At 60.2% G+C, this 21,746-nt stretch overlaps 1 protein-coding gene across 1 annotated transcript in view; it reads right to left on the bottom strand.

Annotated features, from left to right (window-relative positions):
• Nucleotides 1-700: 700 nt before the first annotated feature.
• PPP1R37 (protein phosphatase 1 regulatory subunit 37) overlaps nt 701-21,746 on the bottom strand; it is a 39,538-nt gene continuing 18,492 nt past the window's right edge. The window contains exons 2-13 of the mRNA XM_084860731.1: nt 7,847-7,944; nt 6,477-6,522; nt 6,151-6,251; nt 5,221-5,340; nt 4,733-4,883; nt 4,475-4,630; nt 3,401-3,513; nt 2,862-3,003; nt 2,607-2,773; nt 1,742-2,471; nt 1,412-1,502; nt 701-1,337 (exon numbers count right to left, since the gene is read on the bottom strand). Of these exons, the coding sequence (XP_084716857.1) occupies nt 1,420-1,502; nt 1,742-2,471; nt 2,607-2,773; nt 2,862-3,003; nt 3,401-3,513; nt 4,475-4,630; nt 4,733-4,883; nt 5,221-5,340; nt 6,151-6,251; nt 6,477-6,522; nt 7,847-7,944 (1,907 nt within the window). The 3' untranslated portion in view covers nt 701-1,337; nt 1,412-1,419. The remainder of the gene's footprint in view (nt 1,338-1,411; nt 1,503-1,741; nt 2,472-2,606; nt 2,774-2,861; nt 3,004-3,400; nt 3,514-4,474; nt 4,631-4,732; nt 4,884-5,220; nt 5,341-6,150; nt 6,252-6,476; nt 6,523-7,846; nt 7,945-21,746) is intronic.

The following is a 21,746-nucleotide window of genomic DNA, read 5'->3' as shown; positions in this document are numbered from 1 at the left end:
GGGGGCCGAGGCCAGGACAGTCTGGAGGGCTCGTTCCCGCCACCGCACACCCAGCACAGAGGCCCAGCGGAGGCCGATGCTGCCCGCAGCTCAGAACCAGGGCCGTGCAGGTCTCTCCCCAGCTGTCCGTGGGCCGGTGGCTGATGTACAGGCGCACACACAGCTGCCAACGGCCGAAAAGACAGTAGCCCCGGGAGAGGCCCGGCCTGTGCGGAGCTGAGGCACCAGGGCTCCCAGCCGGTGACACTGGATTCTGTGGTTTCACCGCCTCCACCCACCAGTCAGCATCCCAGGCGGGGAGGAAAGGGCAGGTGCAAAGGTCTCCCTGAGTGGTGCTCTCGTTTTCTGAAGGCTCCAGGGCGCTGACTCTGGCCTGTGCACCCCCTCACCCCCGCTCCGCGAGGGCCAGTGCAGACAGGCTGGTGACGGGGGGGGGGGGGGGGGGGGCGCACACCACCCCGATCCCTGGACCCAGAGCTGGAGGATATTTGGGGTTTTCCCTCGGAGGAAAGGCAAGCACAGTGGACTGGCCGTGAGAGCCGTTAGAGTGTGGACACCGTACAGGATGGGCAGCCGGGTTCCTGGGCCCGCTGCCTCACAGCCCGCAGGAGCTCCGGACAGAGCTGTCTGCCCCGCCCCGCCCCGCCCCCTCCGTGTCCACACTCGCCCGGGACGAGCGCCGCAGACACAGGCACGCGGTGAACCCCGCTCTGGTTTATTAGAAAAGGTGGACAGAGGTGCACCGACAAGAGGGGCCCCCCGCCCTCTGCCCGCCCCCCCAGGTTGTAGTGCCTCTCAGGGCGCCGCTTCCAGTGGCCTGGACGGCAGGTCTCAGCGCCCCGGCCCGCAGCTCCCTGATAGATTATTGCACTTAAGAAGAAAGCTCTGATCCTCTGCTCCCATCCCCCACCCGCCCGGCCCGCACCGCCTGGGGCTGCTCCGCCAAGTCCACCACCACCGCGCTCACCGCCGCACCACGCCCGCCCGTCCCGTGCCCAGTGCCACGGGGGTGGGGGCATCCCCCCGCCGCCCCGGCCTCCGGCCCCCCGCAGCCCGCCCACGGCCCTTCCAGGAAAGCCGGCGGCTTCGGGGCTGGTGACCTCGGAGAACCCTCCTCTGGCCCAGAGGCTGAGGGCTGGGCGCAAACAGGAGTGCTCAGGTCAGGACGGAGGGCCACCCCGTAGCTCCTGCACCCCGTGTAGTGTTGCTGTGGGGGGTAGGGGTCCCCAGAAGGCGCCCCCACCCCTGGCGTCCGGGCCTCAGGAAGGCTGGGGTGAGGGTGAGCAGGTTCTCATGGCTCTGGCCTCAGCTCATAGAAGACCGGCTGGGAAAAGGAACTGGGGAGAGATCGGGGCCCGTCAGAGCCAGGGCCTCCCGCGCTGGCTCCCCAGGCCCCTGGCCCTCGTCTCACCTAAAGTGTCACAGTGTCTCCTGCCCCGATTCCTGACTGGCTTCCAGAAGCAGCTCCTCGAGCTCCTTCTCGTTCTTGGAGCAGCTCAGTTCTGGCGGGAGAACGGGCCTCGTCAGGCGGGTGGGGGGCGGCAGCCTGACCCACCGCCCTGCCCAGGCCAGACCCTCGGGCAGCACAAGCCAGGGCCCCGAGATCAGATCCAGGGACAGCCCCGGCCTGGGAAGCGAGGTGGGGCCGTCCCTCCCAGGGCCGTTTCAGGGCTGAGGCCCCTATCGGGCAGGGGGCACACAGCACGCGGGGCCCCGGGCTGCCTGCCCCTGAGCCCCTCACCGTGTTCCAGGCCGCAGCTGCCCGCCTTGGCCTCGGGCCCCGGGGGCGGCTCCGGGGACAGTGCGAGGGCAAACTCGGGCTTCAGGCCGTTGGGCAGGGGTGGCCCTGCCTGCGGCGGCTCTGGGTGAGGCTCCGGCTCCGATGGCCCCGGGTCCCGGGTGCCGATGGCCTCAGCTGGTGGCAGGGCAGGTGAGGGGGGCGGGGAAGGCAGGGCAGGTGGGGAGGGAGGACGAGGAGAGGGCGGCATGGGGGGCTCTGCTCTCTCCGGGGGGCTCTCCACGCGAGTCACCACGAACACTTTGTGGCCTCGGCCGGGGCTGGACACGGAGATGGAGATGCGCTGCTCGGTGGGGGAGGAAGGGCTGCCGGGGGGGCTCCTGTCCCCAGGGCCCAGGGAGTCCGTGGGGGGCAGTGGGGCGGGGCAAGGGGCTGCAGCCCTCTCCCCGTCCTCCTCCTCCCCCTCGGAGTCTGAGTCTGAGTCCGAGTCCAGGCCGGGCCGGGGGGCCGGGTCCCCGTTCTCCTGCGCCCGGGCGTCAGGCTGGTCCCCGGGCCCCGCGTCGCCGGGCTCCTCGTCCGGCTGGGGCTCGGTGACGGTGATCTCGGGCATGGAGGCCGACAGCTGCAGCCGCTGCTCCTTCTCCTCCCGCTCCCGCGCCTGCACGAAGTTGCGCTTGCAGCCATTCTGGATCTCGGCGAGCAGCGCCTTCTGCGTCTCGATGAAGCTCTTCACCTGCGGGCAGAGCAGGCCTGGCTAGGGCTCGGGGTGGGGCTGGGGGTGGGGTCTGTCCCTGCAGCGTGTCCTGTGGTCGCTCCGGCCAGGCCCACCCTCAGCCGCCCACGCCAGGCCAGAGGAGCGCCCGCTCACCGCCTCCTTCTTGGGCTCCCGGTCGAGGTCCAGGCGCAGCAGGGAGTGGTTCACCTTGAGGGCCAAGGACAGCGCCATGAGCCCGCCCGTCTTGATCTCGTTCTCCCGAAGGTCCAGTCTCAGGAGGCGGGGGCTCTCGGCGATGAACTCCGCCACCGCCACCGCGCCTGGGAGGGGGACCGCAGGGCTGGCCATGGGCCCACGCCCGGCCGGCCGCCCGCCGCCCGCAGCCCGGCCCGCCGCCCCGCGCCCTACCCTCGCAGGTGAGCTTGGTGGAGGCCAGGCCGAGGCGCAGCACGCTGCGGTTGCCGATGAGGCCGTTCTTGAGGTTGCGCACGCCCTCGTTCCCGATGGGGTTGTGGCCCAGGTTCAGCGTCTCCAGGCTCTGTGTGTGCGGCTGCGGGGTGCGGACAGACGGAGGAGGCCCTCAGGCCAGCGGGAAGAGGCTGCCCGGCTCCCCCTCAGCAGTGCGGCCAGCACATTCCTGCCGAGGCCGGGAAGGCCCCAGCGCCTCTGCCTGCCCGCTCCCGCTCAGGAGCGGTCACCGGGGTGGCTTCTGCACCTGGGGGCCTGCCTTAAATTCTGGGTAACAGGAAGGTTTGAAGGCTTGTTAACTAACTTTCACCTTGTGCAGAGCTCTGTGCTAGGCGATGGTGCTGGCACAGCGGGAGTGGGGGGGGTGGGGGGGTGGGTGGGATGTTACCCCTCAGGGAAAGGCCGGGCTGAGGAGCGGAAGGAGCCCACAGACACGCTGACAGTGCCAGGCGGGGCGGGGCGGGTGCCCGGGGACTCACCAGCGTCATGCCCAGGAAAGCCATGCCCGTGTGTGTGAGCTGGTTGTTCCACAGCACCAGGGTCACCAGCCCCTTCCTCTGCTCCTTGAGGCCCTCGCAGATGTAGGCCAGACCTGGCGGAGGCCCCGGGGTGAGTGCGGTCGGTGGACCGGGCTCCACCCTCCCCTGGGTCTGCTCGGCCCTGCCACCTCCTGCTGCGACACCCCTGCCAGGGCAGGCACACCCCCAGCTCAGATCCCCGGGCCAGGAACCCGCCTCCCTGTCTCCTGAGCTCTGCTCGGATACCCCTCCCACAGCCTCTGGCCGGCCGCGGAGCCCACACCACACTTCCTTCTTCCCGAGCCGTCTCCCATCAGACACTCAGCTCCCTACTCATCCACCGGGGCTGTGCTCCCGAGGGCAGAGGCCTCCCAGCCGGGAGCCAGCCAGGCGCCAGGCCTGGTTGGGGTAGGTGGACAGTGAATGGTCTGGGCCTGGCTGCCCTGGGGGAGGCACTGGCCTCCGTCCCACTCTGCCTGCCCCTCTCCTTTCCTCACCCTGAGGCCAGGGACCCGGCCCAACAGCGAACCTGAGCCAGCCGCCCGCCCAGGAGGGGACTGAATTCCTCTCGAAGACACCTCTTCTTCCCCCCCCCCCCGCGTCCTGCTCACCACAGCTTCCCCACAGCACCCAGCGCTCAAGCTCTTCCCACCTTCGGCCTCCAACCAGCTGCCTCTGCCGGGACCCCTCCCAGGCTCGCACACCAGCGGGCTGTGCTCTCAGCCCCCATGGCCACCTAGAGTCCCCTCCCTGCGACTGGAAGAGCCCGCGCTGACCTTTCGTCCCAACAGCCTTGTTTCCTTTCCTTTGGGGCACTTTCCCCAGACGGCGATTATCTCCATTGTCTGTTCAGTGCCTCCGAGCTGCCCGACCCCGCCCACAGTCTGACGCTCACTGCCTGCGGTGGTCTGGGTTCACTATGAACTCTGACCCCATGAGAGCAGAGCTGGGCTGCCCCCGCAGCACGGAGCGCCTGGCAGGGCACAGTGGGTGTGGGCGGGGGACGGAGCGGCGGCAGGCCCGCCGCTCACACACCTGAGTCCAGCACGTGGTTGTTGCGGAGGTCCAGGATCTGCAGGGAGCAGTTGAACTTGAGCAGGTTGCCCAGCTGGGCGGAGTCCTGCAGGCCGTTGAGCTTGTTGTCGGCCAGGTACAGCTCCCGGAGGTTCATGTTCATCTTCAGGGCTGTGGCTGGGGGAGAGGAGGGCGGTGACTGGCCGGGCCCAGGGACCCGGCCAACCGCCCCAGCCGCCGAGGGGCCGCACTCCCCGCCCGGCCCCCGGCCCGGCTCACCCAGCAGCACGAGGGGCCGCCCCGACAGGCTGGCGTTCTCCAGGTGCAGCACGGCCAGGCTGCTGCGGATCCGCAGGGCCCGGGCCACGAAGGGCGCCGAGTGGTCCAGCAGGGGCGTGTTGCGGGCATCCAGGTACTGCAGACAGCTCGTCTGATGGGGCAGGAGCAGCGCTGGTCAGCCTGGCCCGCCCTCACTGCCCGTGGGACCTCCCACCCCAAGACCCAGTGGGCAGCCAGGCCATGGCTTTCCCAGCGGGGCTGGGGCCGGCAGGCCTGGCCGGGGGCCCGTGGGTGAGCGGGCGGGGGTGGAGCTGACTCCTGGTGAGTAACATGGGGTGGCGACCACGGATGCCTCCGAGGGCTCCATTGGGGTAAGGGGAGGAGAGAAGGGGCCCACCACCCCTAAAGAGCTGGTGCCTGACAGCACCTGGGCCCTCTATGCCTGAGCCCCCACCCGGAGACCTGGCGAGGAGGCGGGGGGCACCCACCTTGCGCATCATGTGGGCGGCGGCCTGCCAGCCCCGGGTGCCGATGTGCTTGTTGAAGGAGATGTTGAGGTGGGTGGCTGACTCGTAGTACTCGATCATGTCGAAGAGGGCGGAGGCGCCCTGGGGGGAGACGGGGCTCAGCCTCAGGGGGAGCCGGGAGCCGGGAGGCAGGCGCTGATCCTGACACGGCCCTTCCATTCCCGGGAGAGCCCTTGCGTGCCCCGGCTGCCGCGCGGTGTGGCGGGCCGGGCCGGTGTGGCGGGCCGCGCAGTGTGGCGGGCCGGGCCGCAGTTCTCCGGCCCCGGCCCCGGCCCCTGGCTCTCCCGTGTCTCTACACCTGGGGCCCAGCTCCCGGCTCCTGGTGACCCCAAGTCTCCAGGGGGAGGAGAGGACGCCTAGGCCTGGTCGGGGAGGCTGCTTTCAGACGTGTCTCAAACCTGCCCTGGCTGGTATGGCTCAGTAGGTTGGAGCATCGTCCCGTGTACCGGAAGGTCATGGGTTTGATTCCTGGTCAGGGCATATACCTGGGCAGGGCGTCATCCCATGTACTGGAAGGTCGTGGGTTCGATCCTGGGTCAAGGTGCATGTGAGAGGTAACCGAACAATGTATCTCTCTCACACTGATGTTCCTTTCTCTTTCCCCTCCCCCTTCCACAGAAATCAATTTTTTAAAAAAGCTTCTCAAACTCCTTCCGCTGCAGACACTATGACGGGGTGGAGGGGCAGAACGGCCTGGCTCCCCAAGTCTCCCCCTGCCTTTCGGGGGGTCTGGCCCTGCCGGAGCCCCAGCATTCGCTCTGCTCACACTGGATTTCCCTCGAGAGGCCCTGCCAGCCCTGTCCAGGGTTCCCTCCTCCTGCAGAGCCCCGGCCCCCAAACCTCTAGGAGCAGGGAGCTCGGAAGCAGCTAAGGGTGGTGGCAGATGCTCACATCTTCGTCCAGGTTGGTCTGCTCCAGGTCCAGGACCTTGAACTGCAGCCTCTTGAAGACCTCTTCCAGGGCCTCGCAGGCCTTGTAGTCCAGCTTTTCACCTGGGAGGGCATGGGCGCCAAGCGTGCATCGTGAGCTCACTGCTGTGTGTGTGTGTGTGTGTGTGTGTGGGGGGGGGGGGGGTGTATGTGCAAACCGGGGCTCCAGGCCAAGGGAGGGAGGAAGGGCCCTCTGACCCCGAGCAGCCCAGGACCTCACCCTGCCCTGGGTCCACCTCAGGGAAGGCTGGCCCTGCCGCCCAAGGGCCCGCCTCCGCCCAGACACACCTTTCAGGTCCAGACAGTCAATGCGGTGCCCGAGGTCCGTGAACTCCTGGGAAAGCAGAATGGACGGGGTCAGGCAGGAAGCACCTTACTTTTGTAGTTCGCTTGGCTCTGCTCTTTCTGAGGCGAGGCAGTGCTGGGGGTGGGTGTGGAGGGCACAGCGGCTCGGAGAAGGTGGCAGCTCCTTACCCCCTGCCCCCGCCCCGGACCTGGAGCGAGGCAGGTCGGATGCAGCCCCCCTGCGCCAGCTGGATGGAGGGAGGGAGTGGCCCTGGGCGTCTCTGGGACAGGTTCTCAGGGAGAAGAACAGCCAGCGCAAAGGCTGTGGGGCAGGCCCGGAGGCAAACGCTGACAGGTCAGGCCCCAGAGGCCGGGGGGAGGAGCTCACGAAGGGGGATAAGGCCCTGGACAGACGTCTTGCTGGCTCCTGGCTGAGCTCCAGCCCCACCCCCAGGTGCCAGCCCTATCCCCTGGGCTCCACTCCCATCAGCTCCGAGGGGGAGCCGGGATGGACCCGTGGGCAGGCAGAGGCCGAGCCCAGCCTTGCCGAGGGGGTGAGGGCAGGCTTGGCCCGAACCAGGCTCCAGGGCCCACATTCCTGGCTGCCACACTGAGTGGCCATCTTCCCCTGGACCTGAGAGGAAGACCTTCTGGAATCCTCCACAGAACCCCTAACCCGGGTGTGCAGGGACGGGGGCCAGCATGTCTGCTCACAGCCGCGCTGTCTGAGGGAGCAACAACCCGAGACACAAACGTGGGAGCATTCCGGAGGGCGCCATGGCCGGACCTCAGCCCGGCGGCCACGGGGGCCCGGCAGGAGATGGCTGGGGGAGGGGCGCAGTCCCAGGCACAGCGACACCCTCGCCATAGGAGTCAGACTGTCCCCCGCCCGGAGTGACCGCCGTCCTACCAACGCCCAGGAGAGGCCAGAGGACAGAGCCCAAGCTGCAGCAGCAGGGACTCCTGGGAATGGGACTTGGACAAGAAGAAGTGAATTTTGCTTTTTAGGTCTGTAGTTGTTGTTTTTTTTAAAATTAAAGAATATATGTTACTTTTGTAATTCAGGCTTTTAAGAATAAATACTGTATATTTGGCTTTCTGCCTGGGGAACAGACCTTTTCTGGGGAGGGACAGACACTTGAAATTCTGACTTTACGTAATTCCCCACCGAGCAAGTATTCACGAGGAGCCCGAGTGCACTCACAGCTGCCGGAGGACTTCCCGAGGCCTCGGGGAGCGCAGGGGCCCCGCTCTGAGCAGAGGGCCGCGCTGGGTGAGCAGGCAGTGGGGGTGCCCAGTGCGCCCTCTCCGCCGGGCAGACAGCAGAGCCCGGAGGCTGCTGGGAGGGCGGGGGCCCTCCCCTGCCTGCTTACCTGGAGCTGCCGGAGGAGCTTGGGGATCTGTCTGCAGTTCAGCTTCTGGCAGGCCTGCTTGTAAGCGCTGATGACCTCGTCCACGGTTACGTTCTGGGCTGCGGGCACAGAGGACCCCAGACTGTGACTCTCCATGTTCTGGGGTCTCTCACACCCCTTCCCCACCGGCCCCAGGCCTCTGCCGGCCCCCTTCCCCTCCCAACAACCCACTGAGCTCTATTGGCCCGCCGAGGGCCCCTGCTGTCCTGGAAAGGTGCCCCCAAACCAAGTCACCCCACCGTCCACACTTCCCCATGGCTCCCTGAGCAATTCCACACAAACAGTACACAGCTAATATCTCTCCATGTTCTACTTGTCAGCTGCCCCCCCCCCCCACCTAACTTGGAGCCCCACAAGGACACGTCTGGCCCAACTTGTCCAGTGCAGGGCCAGGCCTAGAGCAGGTGTGTGATGGTTTGTTTTCTGCATGAGAATGGATCGGTCCTCCAGCCTGCAAAGAAACTGAGCTCAGAGGTCACAGCTGGTGGGCGACAGGGCCGAGCTTCAAACTCGGCTCCTACAGCGAGGCTGTGGCCTCTGAGAATCCCTGGTCCCGAAACACCTTCAGCACTAAAACCTTCCCCCACAGCTCTCAAACCCTGCCCCTGCACAGCCCAGAGCCCACCAGCACAGGGAAGGGAGACTGACCTTTCTGGCTTCTCTTACACGAATTTTGAGTTTGGGCCCCTTTATGGTATAATGGCCTGGTGCACAAATTCGTGCACACTGAAAGGAAATTAATTAGAAGTATTTTAATATCGCTATTCACGCCGAAGCCGGTTTGGCTCAGTGGTAGAGCATCTGCGGACTGAAAGGTCCCAGGTTCGATTCCGGTCAGGGGCATGTACATTGGTTGCAGGCACATCCCCGGTAGGGGGTGTGCAAGAGGCAGCTGGTAGATGTTTCTCATCGACGTTTCTAGCTCTCTATCTCTCTCCCTTCCTCTCTGTAAGAAAAATCAATAAAATATATTTAAAAAAAAAAAAGTTACATGAGTGAGAAAACCAATTGAAATTTGGAATTAAAAAAAAATATATCGCTATTCGCCTTTTCTCTATAATAGAAGTGTCAACTAAATTCACGATCAACAATGACAGATGGAAACATATGCGTGCATCCTAGCTGGTTTGGCTCAGTGGATAGAGCTTCAGCCTGCAGACTAAAGGGTCCTGGTTCGATTCCAGTCAAGGGCACATGCCCGGGTTGTGGGCTTGATCCCCCGTGGGGGGCCTGCAGCGGGTAATTGATCAATGATTCTCTCTCATCCTCGATGTTTCTAACTCTCAGTCTCCCTTTCTCTCTGAAATCAATAAAAATAAACCCTGGCTGGTGTTGCTTAGTTGATAGAGCATTGGCCTGCGGATTGGAGGGTCCCAGGTTCGATTCTAGTCAAGGACATGTACCTAGGTGCAGGCACATCTCCAGTAGGAGGTATGCAGGAGGCAGCTGATCGATGTTTCTCTCTCATCGATGTTTCTAACTCTCTATCCCTTTCCCTTCCACTCTGTAAAAATAAATTTAAAATACAAACATTAAACACACACACACACACACACACACACACATGTGCGAGTCAACTTAGCCTTTTATAGATATAGAACAAACTGCTTAATTAGACCTGCTTTCTGACATAGCTAAACCTTTTCCAGCCCAGTGAAGCACCCCAACTTCTCTTTCAGGTAATTGTCAGAAGCACAGCTGTAAATATCAACATGAAGCAGATTATTATTGTAGATCACGCAGGGAGAACAAAGGGTAAAATATTTAACTGCAGCAGTGTTTGACTATATTCTGTACAGTGAGAAAGCCTGAAGTCATTTTCAAGATCCACCATTTCTTACTTATTTTCAGTCGGGTCAAGTTTCTAAGCTTTCTAAGTCTCCATTTTCTGGCTAATGAAAATAAAATAGCATTCCACCGAGTCTCCTATCTACCTACTCCAGGACTCTGTGAGGATCAAATGAGATGAGGCACGGAAAAAAGCTTCAGAGACATTTGGTTACAGTGTGAAATGTTTCCACCTGGCTATAAAGCAAGTTGTGTTCCTGGAATGAAGAAACTCCAAGGAGGCTGGTCGCTAGGGAGAAGCTGGGCGTTGCTATGTGACGTCTTAACCTGGACACTTAGCATATTAGCCTTTTATATAGAGATGTCCTGTGACTAGGTATAGAGGGCTGCCTGGGAAGGCACATGGACATTCTTTAAATTGTTGGCAACTGGCCGAACCAGGGGTGTTATCAGTTCTGACTTCTTAACTTTGTCCAGGTGTTGGCAGGGGCGGGTCTAGATATATAAATCCAGTAATGCTAGGGCCTACTTAAGAATGCAAATAAGCTCCTTTGATCCTAAGTTGTGGTGATACTTCCTGGTATTTGGGATATAAAATAAATGTGGCCGAAACTGGTTTGGCTCAGTGGATAGAGCGTTGGCCTGAGGACTGAAAGGTCCCAGGTTTGATTCCGGTCAAGGGCATGTACCTTGCTTGTGGGCACATCCCCAGTAGGGGTGGTGCAAGAGGCAGCTGATTGATGATTCTCTCTCATAGATGTTTCTAACTCTCTATCCCTCTCTCTTCCTCTCTAAAAAATCAATAAAATATATTTAAAAATAAAAATAACAAAGTAAACGTGCTGTGTGGGCTTAGTCGGCACCGTTGCTGCCTCCCCATCAGAGAGAATGGCATCCCACCTGGCTCCTGGTTTTATAAATCTATTTCTGCGTCTTGCTCTCTTTCTTTGTTTTATTTCTTAATCAGCAACCAGATCCCTTCCTTTTCCATGCTGGACTCGGAAAAAAACAAAAACACCTCCACAACTAGAGAGAGGAAGCTGGGCATTGCTATGTGATGCCTTACCCAGAGGGACACTTAGCACATTAGCCTTTTACATATGGAGATAAAGTAACTGTCTGGTGTCCGTTCACCAGGTAGTGAGACATCTGTATTGTTTTCCATTTTAGGCTATTAATCTGTGATTTTGCCCCAGGTGACCAGAAAGACAGGAAGTTAAGGCTCTGAGCAGGGGAGGGAAAGGGTCAGGCTGGTGTATAAGGCTCTTGAGGTCGCTGGCTGGTGTGGCTCAGTTGGTTGAGCGTCACTGATTCAATTCCTGGTCAGGGCACATGGCTGAGTTGCAGGCTCAATCCCCCTTGGGGGGGAGGGGTGTGTGTGCATAGGAGGCAGCTGATTAATGTTTCTCTCTCTCTAAAATCAATAAAAACTTTTTTTTTTTTTTTTTTTTTTTTTTTTAAAGGAAAGAGCTCCTGGGGCCAGCAGAATGGAGCGGGTGTGTGTGTGTGTGGGGGTGGTGGTGGTGGGGAGACAGGAAGTGGGCCTCCGCAGCCCTTCTGGTTCCCTCCCCCCGGCCAGGCACTGGGCCAGCGGAGCCCGGCAGGGGTTCCAGGAAAGCGGCCTCTCCTCCAGGCAGTGCGCTCCTGATCACTACCCGGTTCCTGGGGCAGGAAGCCGAGGTCCAGGAGAGGAAAGCTCCTCCCCACCGGCGGGCAGCTCCTCCCCACCGGCGGGCACCGGCGGGCAGCGGGCAGAGGGGAGCAGTGGTTCCAGAACTCTCTCTCCATTGGGTGGGGAGCTGGAACCACTGTTCTGGAGTAGAAAGTCAACAGAGACCCAGCCACCGAGGGCCAGGCCTGTCCTCTGCCCCTCACTTCCGCCTCGGGGAGCTGCGGCCACGGGCAGCCTCCGGGGGCCAGCTGTCCTCCCGCAGACCAGGGAGGGCGCTCTCTGCCAGGTGCTCGGTGCCCAGCTCTGGAAAACAGGAGCTGGCCCTACTGGAGCAGCTGCCCCTGCGTGTCCAGCCAAGCAGGTCCATGACCCTCAGGGCGTCTATGACTCGAGTGGGGAGAACGGTCTCTTTACTTTCAATAACTGCACTGAAGTGAAAGTTAGCATTTCCTTATTACGATAGACCCTGTGACTGTCATCAATACACATGACCAATATTTCCACGTATCACTGCAACTGTAGAATGTCCATCACTCTTGCTATTTCATGGGTCAATAAGGAAGAGCTTAAATACCAAATTGAAATTTTACAAAACTTAGCTAACTGTATTTTAACTGATATCCTTTGCAATACTTTTATTTTTTTGCCTTTGAAAATCATCACTCTAAGAAGGGATCCATAGAGTAGGGGCCGGGCATATGGAGGGTCGTTACTAGCAGACCTCAGCATCCCAGACAGTCTGCAGGGAACGAGTGCTGCCTAGTCAACCCCTCAAACTGCGGCTGGTCCTGGAGGTGTTTTGCTCTGATATCCCTTCTTCCATGAAGTCCTCCCTGACTTCCCAGACTGAGCCAAGTTTCCCCTCTGCCGTCCAAAGTCCTCAAGGAGCCTCTTGGTGAGCTAAAGACCCAGGCCTCTAACCTGGCTGCCTCCACACCACCCACGGCTGCCATTGACCATCTCTTCAGCCATCTACCGCAGGGGTCTTCAAACTACGGCCCGCGGGCCACATGAGGCCCGCCAGGTTTTTTGGGCAGTGAGCGCAGCCGAGGTGTTACAGTAGGAATTAGTAGTTCATATAGTCCGGCCCTCCAGCTCTCTGAGGGACCGTGATCTGGCCCCCACTTTAAAAAGTTTGAGGACCCCTGATCTACCGGGTTTGGACGGAGGCACAGGCACAGCCTCACAAAAGGTTACAGCCAGAGCTCAGGAGACGAGCCCTGCCCCTCACTTCTTCAGAAGGAGGGCAGTGGTAGGAGGGGTAGACACACTCAGAGAAGGGTCTTGGTGCCCCCTGCTGACAAGAATGAGAACTGCATCTTGTCGCTTTCCTTGGAGACCTGAGGCACATTTGGAGGTGGGGCCAGGGCTGGGAGCAGACACTAAAGGGACAGAAGTGGGCTCAGTCAGTCTACTGCAGAATGGGATGGCAGCCCGGGTGCACCCCGCCCTGTCTCGACATCCCCAACAGCATCAGGAGCCCGTCCCAAGCTTGCCTGTCACCAGCGGGGGCATACGAGTGTCGGAATGCTCGGGAATGACCTATAGTAATCGAGATGTGTGTGTGTTCCATTCATGTATTAAGAAAAATGAATTACCATAGCAAAACCAGCATTCTACACGTTATCCTTTGGGAATGAGATAACATATTTTAAAATAAACAATTTAAGAAGAAGTGGTAAGAAGGCAGCAGTGCAGGTGTTTCAGAGAAGTAACACGCAGCATCTCGGCAGCACTCGCGCTGTGCCAGGCGGCCCCGCACACATGTGCTGCTCTGTGATGTGATGCAGTGGTCACTGGGAAACCCGGGGAAGTCTGTATTGGGGCAGTAAGCAGGGGACAACCAGCAGTGCAGAGGCCTGGGAAAGGGGCGGAGGCCCAGGTTGGAGCGCCAGGGCCAGGCTGCGGGGCGGGCTGCAGTGGTAACGCACAGCGTGACTGGGGCCTGAATCCTCACTGCCTCCCTCCTCACTGCGACCTCGGACAGGGCCTCTCAAGCCCCACACCTGGGCACGGGGTCTCGAACAGTGGTTAGGAGTACCGGCTGTGGCCCTGGAGGGCGTGGCTCAGTAATAAGCATCAGCTTGCGCACCGGAGGGTCGTGGGTTCGATTCCTGGTTAAGGACATGGACCTGGGTTGCAGGTCCGATTCCTGCATGTGGGAGGCAACCAATCAACGTGTCTCTCTCACATGGATGTTTCTCTACAAACACAGAGAACAGACTCTCCCTGAAATGGCGGTGAGTGCACCTCAGGCCTATCCCTCAGGACAGGGTTTGGCAGCCATCACTGCGTGTTCCTCTCCCGCGGAAGGCAGGGGCTCGGACAGGCCCGCAGAAGCACCCACCCATGGGGGGCCGCCTGGTGAGGCCAGGCAGACACACGGGTGTGTGAGGTGGACATTCATTTGTGTCTTAGGTTCAAATGTGTTGGCTCAACTCCCAAGTCCTGGGCTCTGAGGATCCGACTTAAGCAGCGGCTGGCGCTGTGGTCAGAGGGGGCGGCAGTGTGTGAGGGAGAGGGGGAGGGACGGGATGTGAGGAGGTGAGAAGACCCGCAGGCCATCCCTGTCCTGGTGAGGCTGTGAGCTGCTCCCCCGGCTGAAAGGGACCTGCAGGGTCTCTGAGATAAGGACATGGGGACACCAAGAAGCTGGCATTGGCAGGACAGTGCTTGGTCAACTGAGCAGGAGACTGAATTCTGGCTAGGTCACAATGCTAGAACTTTCCATGCTCGGTCCTATGATATTGGGGAGCCAAGCTCAGAGAGGACAGAGCCAGGCGTAGGGGCCTGGAACACCCCCGGTGCATGGCTTTATCCTCACACTATCTTAACCGGCATGAGGGAGAGACAGGGGTGGGGCAGAGGCGGCTGAGGGGACTCCTGGACTCTGAGCAGGCCCCGGGGGAAGGCGGAGCTCCGGGGCAGCTGGCAGGCAGGGCCTCTCGGGAGCCTCTGTGCCCCAGCAGCTGGCACCAGTCTCCCAGGAGAGGCTGTGGAGTAAACAGCCTGCCTCCCCTCCCCCTGCTGAGGCCCTCACAAAGGAACAGAGAAACCGGATGCCTGCGAGCATCAGGTGACAGGCAGAGAGCAGTCTGTCTCGCTGGCACACAGGTGCAAAGGCGCCCACGAAATGCAAGGGCAGGTTGGACGCCAGGGGGCGGCGATGACGCAGGCCATCCCTGACAGCCAGAGCTGCGGGGACAGACAGTCATCCGTCCCAGTGGGAGTCAAACCCAGGAAGCAACAGCGGGTGTGTGTGTGTGTGTGTGTGTGTGTGTGTGGAGAACAGAGAGGGAAGGGAGCCAGCTCTCACAGCCTGGCTACAATGGCTAGTGGGGGACACAGATGAGACAGGAACAATCACAGCAGTGGGCAGGGGCCTGGGAGGGAGGAGCTGTGATGGGTGCGATGGAGCGAGGGGGACACAGTGGGCCGGGCACAGAGCAGCGACAGGAGGTCTGGGAGGGCTGTATTCTACAGGAATGGGGCTCCTAGGGAGACTGGGGGGCGGGGCGGGGCGGGGAGGCCACTGTGTTCCCTCAGGGAGGCCATTGGATTAGCACAGCACAGTGACAAGTGCAGTGTCCCTGTAAGGGCCCTTCCATCCTGGTGACACCCTGGGGCAGGGCACAGAAAGGCCCTGCGCACAGGCTGGGAGCCAGACCACCACGACTGAGTGTTGACCCATGAACCAGGAGGTCACAGCTTGATTCCTGATCAGGTGACAGGCCCGGGTTGTGGGCTCAATCCCCAGTGTGGGGCGTGCATGAGGCAGCCGATCGATTATTCTCTCATCATTGATGTTCCTATCTCTCTCCCTTCCCCTCTCCCTTCCTCTTTCTGAAATCAATAAAAACATATTTTTAAAAATTCATATATTTAGTTAAGAAAAATCAACTTCCCCCAACCCTACCCTTCTCTGCCTGGGTCTCCCTGACCTCAAAGCCCGACCCCTGGGTGAGGGCGCCAACGCAGGAGGCTCCGATTCCAGAGGATCCGGGCGGAGGGCTTGGCCGTTAGGACAGGGATGGGGCAGGGTGGTGGAAAGGGGGCGGGAGTCTGCGTTCCAACTGGGAGAGGAAGCCTGGAGGGAGGTGAGAGGGATTCGGGGCGCAGACCCTGCCAGAAACGACTCATTTTGTGAAACACGAGCTGACATTCAGGGCGCTCCCTGTACAAAGCTGCTCTGTATTCACCCTGATTCCCTGCCAGGCATTCTGCCAGGCACTTTGCTGCTGAGACTTTTTATTTTTTTTTTAATTCATTTTATTGACTTCAGAGAGGAAGAGAGATGGGGAGAGAGAAGCATCAATGATGAGAGAATCACTGACTGGCTGCCCCCTGCATGCTCCCTATCGGGGATATGCCCTGACTGGGAATCGAACCCGGGACCTCTTGGTCCATGGGACAACGCTCAATCCATTGAGCCACCAGAGGCAGGCTGTTGCCGAGTCTTGAATCCTCCTCAGAATCCTGCAGAGCAGAGCTCTCAGCCCGCTACCCCCTGTGCCGAGGGGAAGTCTCTTGACACTATCTCCAAAGTCATGCAGCTGGAAGGGAGGGGGGGTCACTGCCAAGACTGCCCACCCCGCTTAGGTCCGCAGGCCCTTGGCTTCAGGCTGGACAGCCAGGTGTGGAGCCGAGAAGCACAGCCTGCTCTACTATCAGGACAGGGACTCAGCTTTTTCTTGGGGTTTGGGGTCCGGGGAGCTGGGAGCTGGTGCTGCCCCTCGGCAGCCGCCCTCCAGAGGCCCGCCACAGGACCGGGACCCCGTGTGCAAGTGAGAGGGGCTGCTGGGGAACAGCCCGTCAGTAAGTAGCCACCTACCCCCCGGCCCTGACCGGAGCCCTCCGCGTGGCCAGGGAGAAAACCCAGCAGCTGTGGCAGAGGCACCGCGAGGCCACAGCGGAGACAAGGACGGGGGCGGGCTGGCGGGGGTTTTCTGCTGGGAAGGGAGAGACTCGAGTGGTAGAAGAGTGAGACAGCAAAGAGGGAACTTCCTGCACAAAGTACAGGAGTGAAGACTGTGAGGGCGCGATCGGGAGGGTTCAGGGGTGTTAGAGGAGGGCCCGCAGGTGGCTGAGGGGAAGGACGGCAGGATGGGGGCACGCCATCCTAGAGGTGCAGGCGTGCGGGCAGACCTGGCTCAGCGTCTGTAAGTCAATCCTTGTCTGCTCACAAAGCCTCGGGGCCTGCACCCTTCCGTCCAGAATGCTCTTCTACCTCATACCCACTGCCCCCACTCCACGGAGGGGAGCAGCCAGTAAGCCCAGTTCCCTGGCGCTGGATCTCCGGCGGCCGCAGAATGAGGACACTCTCCCTGGGCCAACAGGGACCCAAAGCCGATACATTACATGGAAAAGGCAAGTGCAGAGCAGTGCGCTCGGGAGGGCCACCTGCTGTGAAATACAGGGGAAAGAAAATCCTGTGCTTGTGAGGAGTCAGGGACAGAGGACCCCGGGCGCCTTGCTGGGCCTCCTGGCAGCCCGAAGCCACCTGCCAGGGCGGGTGCCAGGGAGCGGCCGTGCTTTTCCAGGCACAGCACACAGCCCACCACCGAGTGCAGGGACGCGGAGAGCACAGCCCCAGCCTGGCCACCTCCCCGGGGGTCTCGCCCTCAGCCTGGGGGGATGGCAGCAGAGGACAGGTGTCTGGCTTGGGGCTGTGTGTCCCCACTGTTTCAGAAGCAACGCAGAACATTGCACAGGCGAAATGACAGACACCTAGGACGAGCTGCAGAAGAATGGGGTGGGGCCGCATGGAGGGTGACAACTGGCCAAACACTGATCATGATGGAAGCTGGGAAGTGGGTTCTTCAGTTCATTATACTCAACTTTTTAAATGTCTGAAAATGTCCACAATAAAAAGTGAAATGGAAAAAAGCAGCTGCTCAGAGCGGGTGGCTCACAAGGGGCACAGAGGCCACGTGTGGGCTGGGAGGGAAAGGCGGCTCACGCTGGGGCTGTCAGCTTGGGTTTCGGCCGAGGCTGGCCTTCAGTGACAACCTAAGTACAAAGCCAAGCCCAGCCTGGGTGGCTCCCTCCGTCTGGCCCAGCGGGTGCTCAGCAGAACTGAGTGGGGACGGACGGAGGGAGGGAGGGAAGGAGGGAGGGGGGGGGGGGAACATGGGCTTTCTGCCCGCACTCCAAGGGATAGGACAGTTAGAAGGGGGTCATCAAAGGAGAATTCTGAGGCACATAGCAAGGGGGCAAGAATCGGGGCTCCCACCACAAGCCTGATGATGGCAAGTGTCTCCTATTCTGGTAGGGACCCACTGACAGCTCCCATTACTGAGCGATCACCTCGGTGGCCCCTGTGTCCTGAGCTCACTGAGCCCTCAGGACTCCTGGGAAAGGAACACGCCTGGACCCTCAGCCTAAGACAAAGCAAGGCACTGCCTGGTGACCACACACTCAGGGGGCTCCCTCTTTCCCTGCTGAGCCCCCGTGGCCATTAGATGTGACCTCCTAACTGAGACTGGAGGTCAGTTCTGGAGTCCTCACCTCAGACACCCACCCACGTCAGTCACAACACCAGGCCCTGAGCCTCCCAGCTCGGCTCCTCTGTAAGACCCTCCCCCCAGGCTGGGAGCTCGCCCAGGGACCCGGCACAGAGCAGTACACCCCTATTCCCATAGGGCTCTGGGGCAGGAGGGCTCTGGGGCAGCGGCTGGGTGCCAGGGAGCCAGGTCACAGAATGAGGGCAGTGACACAGCCCAGACAGAGGGCAGGAGAGCAGCTGCCTCGGCCAGGAGGTGGAGGCCCAGGCAGGGATTTCTACCGCTCGGCATGTTCAGAGAAAGCTCTGCCTATGGCCCTTTAGGAAAAATGAAGGGACCCTGGTCATGCGTTATTCTTCCCACCACTCAGGCTCCCTCCAGCCGCACCAGCCTTCCAGTAACCCAGCGGATGAGGAGGGCACAGACCACCAGGGGCTCAGGAAATGGCACCTTCCCCAGCAGAGAGGCCCAGCCAGCTGCCCCGATGCTGCCAAGGCGATGCGGGCAGTCTGCTCCTGAGCACACCAATGCGGGTGCCGCTGAGAAACAGCTCCTCAGCGGGAAGCAGGGTCACCCCTCCCCCCAGCCAGTCGGGGCTGTAAGACGCTCTGAGCCTCTGCTCGGGTGACCCCTCGGCTTGTCCCTGCCCAGAGTAGGGGGGGCTGAGGAGACCCAGATGGCACCTCTGGGTTCCCAGCTCAGGGAGCGCTCACCCAGGGCACGCTTTGCCCAGGAGCCTGGTGAGGATGTGCAGGGAGTCTGAGCAGACCCCCCAGGAAAGGAAAACGCGCCCCTTCACAACCCCTGCCCTCAGAGGCAGGCAGGTGCGCTCTAAGGGTATGGCGGCAGGTGGGGAACAGCTGGGCTCTGACCCCACTGACACTGAGACCTCCTCACCAGGAACAAGGCCTCCCCAACGGCAATGGGGGACTGAGCGCACCTCACCCTCTGCTCGTGCAGCTTCCCAGCTCCCCCCACCCACCCCTGGCCTCGTTCCTGCCTCCAGGTCTGTAACTAGTATCTGTACCCCTTCCCTCCCAGCTCCCCACTTGTGATTCTGGTCTCAGCTCAGTGTCATCTCCCCTGAGAAGCTTCCCGGCCCCTCCTGAGCAGCTCACACACGCACCCGTTACTCCCCAGTGTCTGTCCTCACAGCACGCACCCAATCTGCATGCTTACTTGTTCACTCTGTCCTACACCAGGGCTCCCTGGTCCAGGGGTGTCACTGCAGGATCTCAAGTAAATGGCTGTGAATAAATGAATGAGATGACTGGCTCTGTGAATACAGTCTTCCTTCTGTCTCCCAGGGAGCCGCATGGCGGAGGGCGGGAGAGAACAGGCTGGGCCCTGGAGCCTGGATGGGAGACCCCACAGGAGAGGCCGCCCTTTCCTCGCAGGCTTCGGTGCCCCTCCCCAGGCCTGCTGATGCCAGCAGCTTCCTGGGCGAGAGGAGTTTCTCCTGCCTCCTCCTGAGGGGAGTATCAGGGCTCAGGAAGGACGGCCAGCTTCAGGGGGTGGGCTGGGCTCACGCAACCAGCCAGGAATCCTGCCTGGATCAGGGCCCCAGGCGGGAATGAGGAAGGACTGCTCACGTCAGTGAAGGGCACAGATGGCAAATGCCAGGGGCCCATTCCGGTCCCCCCCACCCCCCACCCTGACCTTCCAAGTTTGCCCAACTGAAGATCCCGTTACGGAAACACGTGCGGTCAGAAGACATCTAAGGTTTCCAAGTCTCTTCAGGCAGAAGGAATGAAGCCGACCACACACCACTTACCACAGGAGGCGCCTGATAGGGCCAGTGTGCTCTTGGATAAAGGGGAAGGTCAGGGCCTTAATCCCCCAGTCCCCGGTCACACAGGGCGCACTGAGCACCAGAGTCCCAGCTGTGTAACAGGCAACTTTTATTTTTATTTTTTTAATTTTTAAAAAATATATTTTATTGATTTTTTACAGAGAGGAAGAGAGAGGGATAGAGAGTTAGAAACATAGAGAGGATGAGAGAGAAACTCCGATCAGCTGCCTCCTGCACACCCCCCACTGGGGATGTGCCCGCAACCAAGGTACATGTCCCTGACCGGAATCGAACCTGGGACCTTTCAGTCCGCAGACCGACGCTCTATCCACTGAGCCAAACCGGTTTAGGCACAACTTTTTTTTTTAGAGAGAGATATTGGAAGGGAGGGAAGAAGGGAAGGAGGAAGAGAGACAGAGAAAGTCAGAGAGAGAGAGAGAAAGAAATACATGGATGTGTGTGAGAAACACTGGTAAGTCGCCTCCCGTATGAGCCCCTGACTGCGGATCTAACCTGCATGTGCCCCAACTGGGAATGGAACCGGCCTTGGTTTACAAGACGACACTCCAACCAACTGAACCACCTGGCCAGGCTGTTAACAGCAACTTTTAATTCTAAATTATTATTATTACTAAGAGTAGCCAACACTTACATAGCATTTTAGGTATATTATCTCATTTACTGCTTTCAATAACCCTGTGAGGTAGGATTTCTTATTCCCATTCTTCAAATAGGGAAACTGAGGCAAGGTGAATTAAGGAGTCTGTCTACCCAAGGTCAAAGAGCCAGAAAAGGGCAGAGCTGGGTAATTCTAGCCCGGTCTGGCTGCACAGTCCTTCATCTTTTTTTTTTTTTTAAAAAATGTATGTTTTATTGATTTTTAGAGAGAAAGGAAAGAAGAGGGAGAGAGAGAAACATCCATTGGATGCTTTCCTTCATGCCCCTACTGGGGACTGAGCCCGCAAACAGTGCATGTGCCCTGACAGGGAACAGAACCAGCAACTTTTCGGTGCATGGGACAGCCACCCCGGCTAGGGGCACAGTCCTGGCTCTTAATCACACTTGACAATCTTTCTGTTCACAACCACTCTCCCCACTGTTTCCAGAGGAGGAAACGGAGGCGCAGGGAGGTGGAGAACTGCTGAGGACACCCAGCTGGGACAGAGAGGAGAGTGAGGCAGGCCTGGCTTCCTTCAAAACGCAATTCATCAGGTGGGGGTGAGATGGCCCTGCCCTGTGGAGCAATTATAGCGTTCACTATTCAATTATCTAAGCCAAGCACGGCCCGCAGCCTGGTCACTGTAATATTTATCCCAGCCCTTGGCTCGTTTCCTCCCACACCCCGGTATCGTCTGCAACGGCCCTGCTGGCTGCTGGCTGGCTGTCTCTCTCCCCTCCCCTTCTGGACAATGGGCCTGTGAGGTGGGACCAGCTTTGCCGTGGCCACTGCCAAGTCTCCAGCACAGGACTGCACAGAGCTCAGTATGTACCGGCGCTCTGACTGCCAGAAGCACGCAGTCCTGCCGTGAGCAGAGACATGGCACTCACAAAACACAGGGCTGTGCCGCTGACCGAGGGCTTCCTGCTGGGAAGGGCCTGGTGGCGGCGAGGGGAGTCCTCTGGGAGAGGCCCCACGGGGGTGTGTGCATCTGAGGACGAGGGTGGCTTTCCGCCTGTGACAGGAATCCACCTTTTCAGCACAGGAATGGCGTGGCCTAGTGGTTGAGGGGTGGCCTCTAGGGTCAGATCGTGTGTCTGGTGGTGCCTATTTGGGGTGTCTGAGGGCCAGATCCCCTTCTCTGAGAACTGCCCCCACCATCCACAAGGCGAGCCGGTTTGGCAGAGAAAGGAGTAGAACTTCGACTGAGAAGTCCTGGCCACCAGGATGGCTAGGTTTGCCTGGCTCAAGACCAGACAGAAAGAACAAAACACAAGTGAGTGCATGTGGCCTGCAGAGCTGGCACCAATGGCGTTCCTGCTGGCACTCAGGACCTCCCCACCCTGGAACTGGCCCTGTGCCCTCCCAGGAACACTCATTTACCCCACGCAGCCCCCGTGGCTTCCGGCCCTGACCACTTACACAGACCCCAGCTGTCAGGGGAGAGA

The sequence above is a fragment of the Pipistrellus hanaki genome (assembly GCF_964339955.1).
Source record: "Pipistrellus hanaki genome assembly, chromosome: 15".
NCBI classification, from domain to species: domain Eukaryota; kingdom Metazoa; phylum Chordata; class Mammalia; order Chiroptera; family Vespertilionidae; genus Pipistrellus; species Pipistrellus hanaki.
The sequence above is the reverse complement of the archived record's forward strand: the minus strand, read 5'-3'. Positions and strand labels throughout refer to the sequence as shown.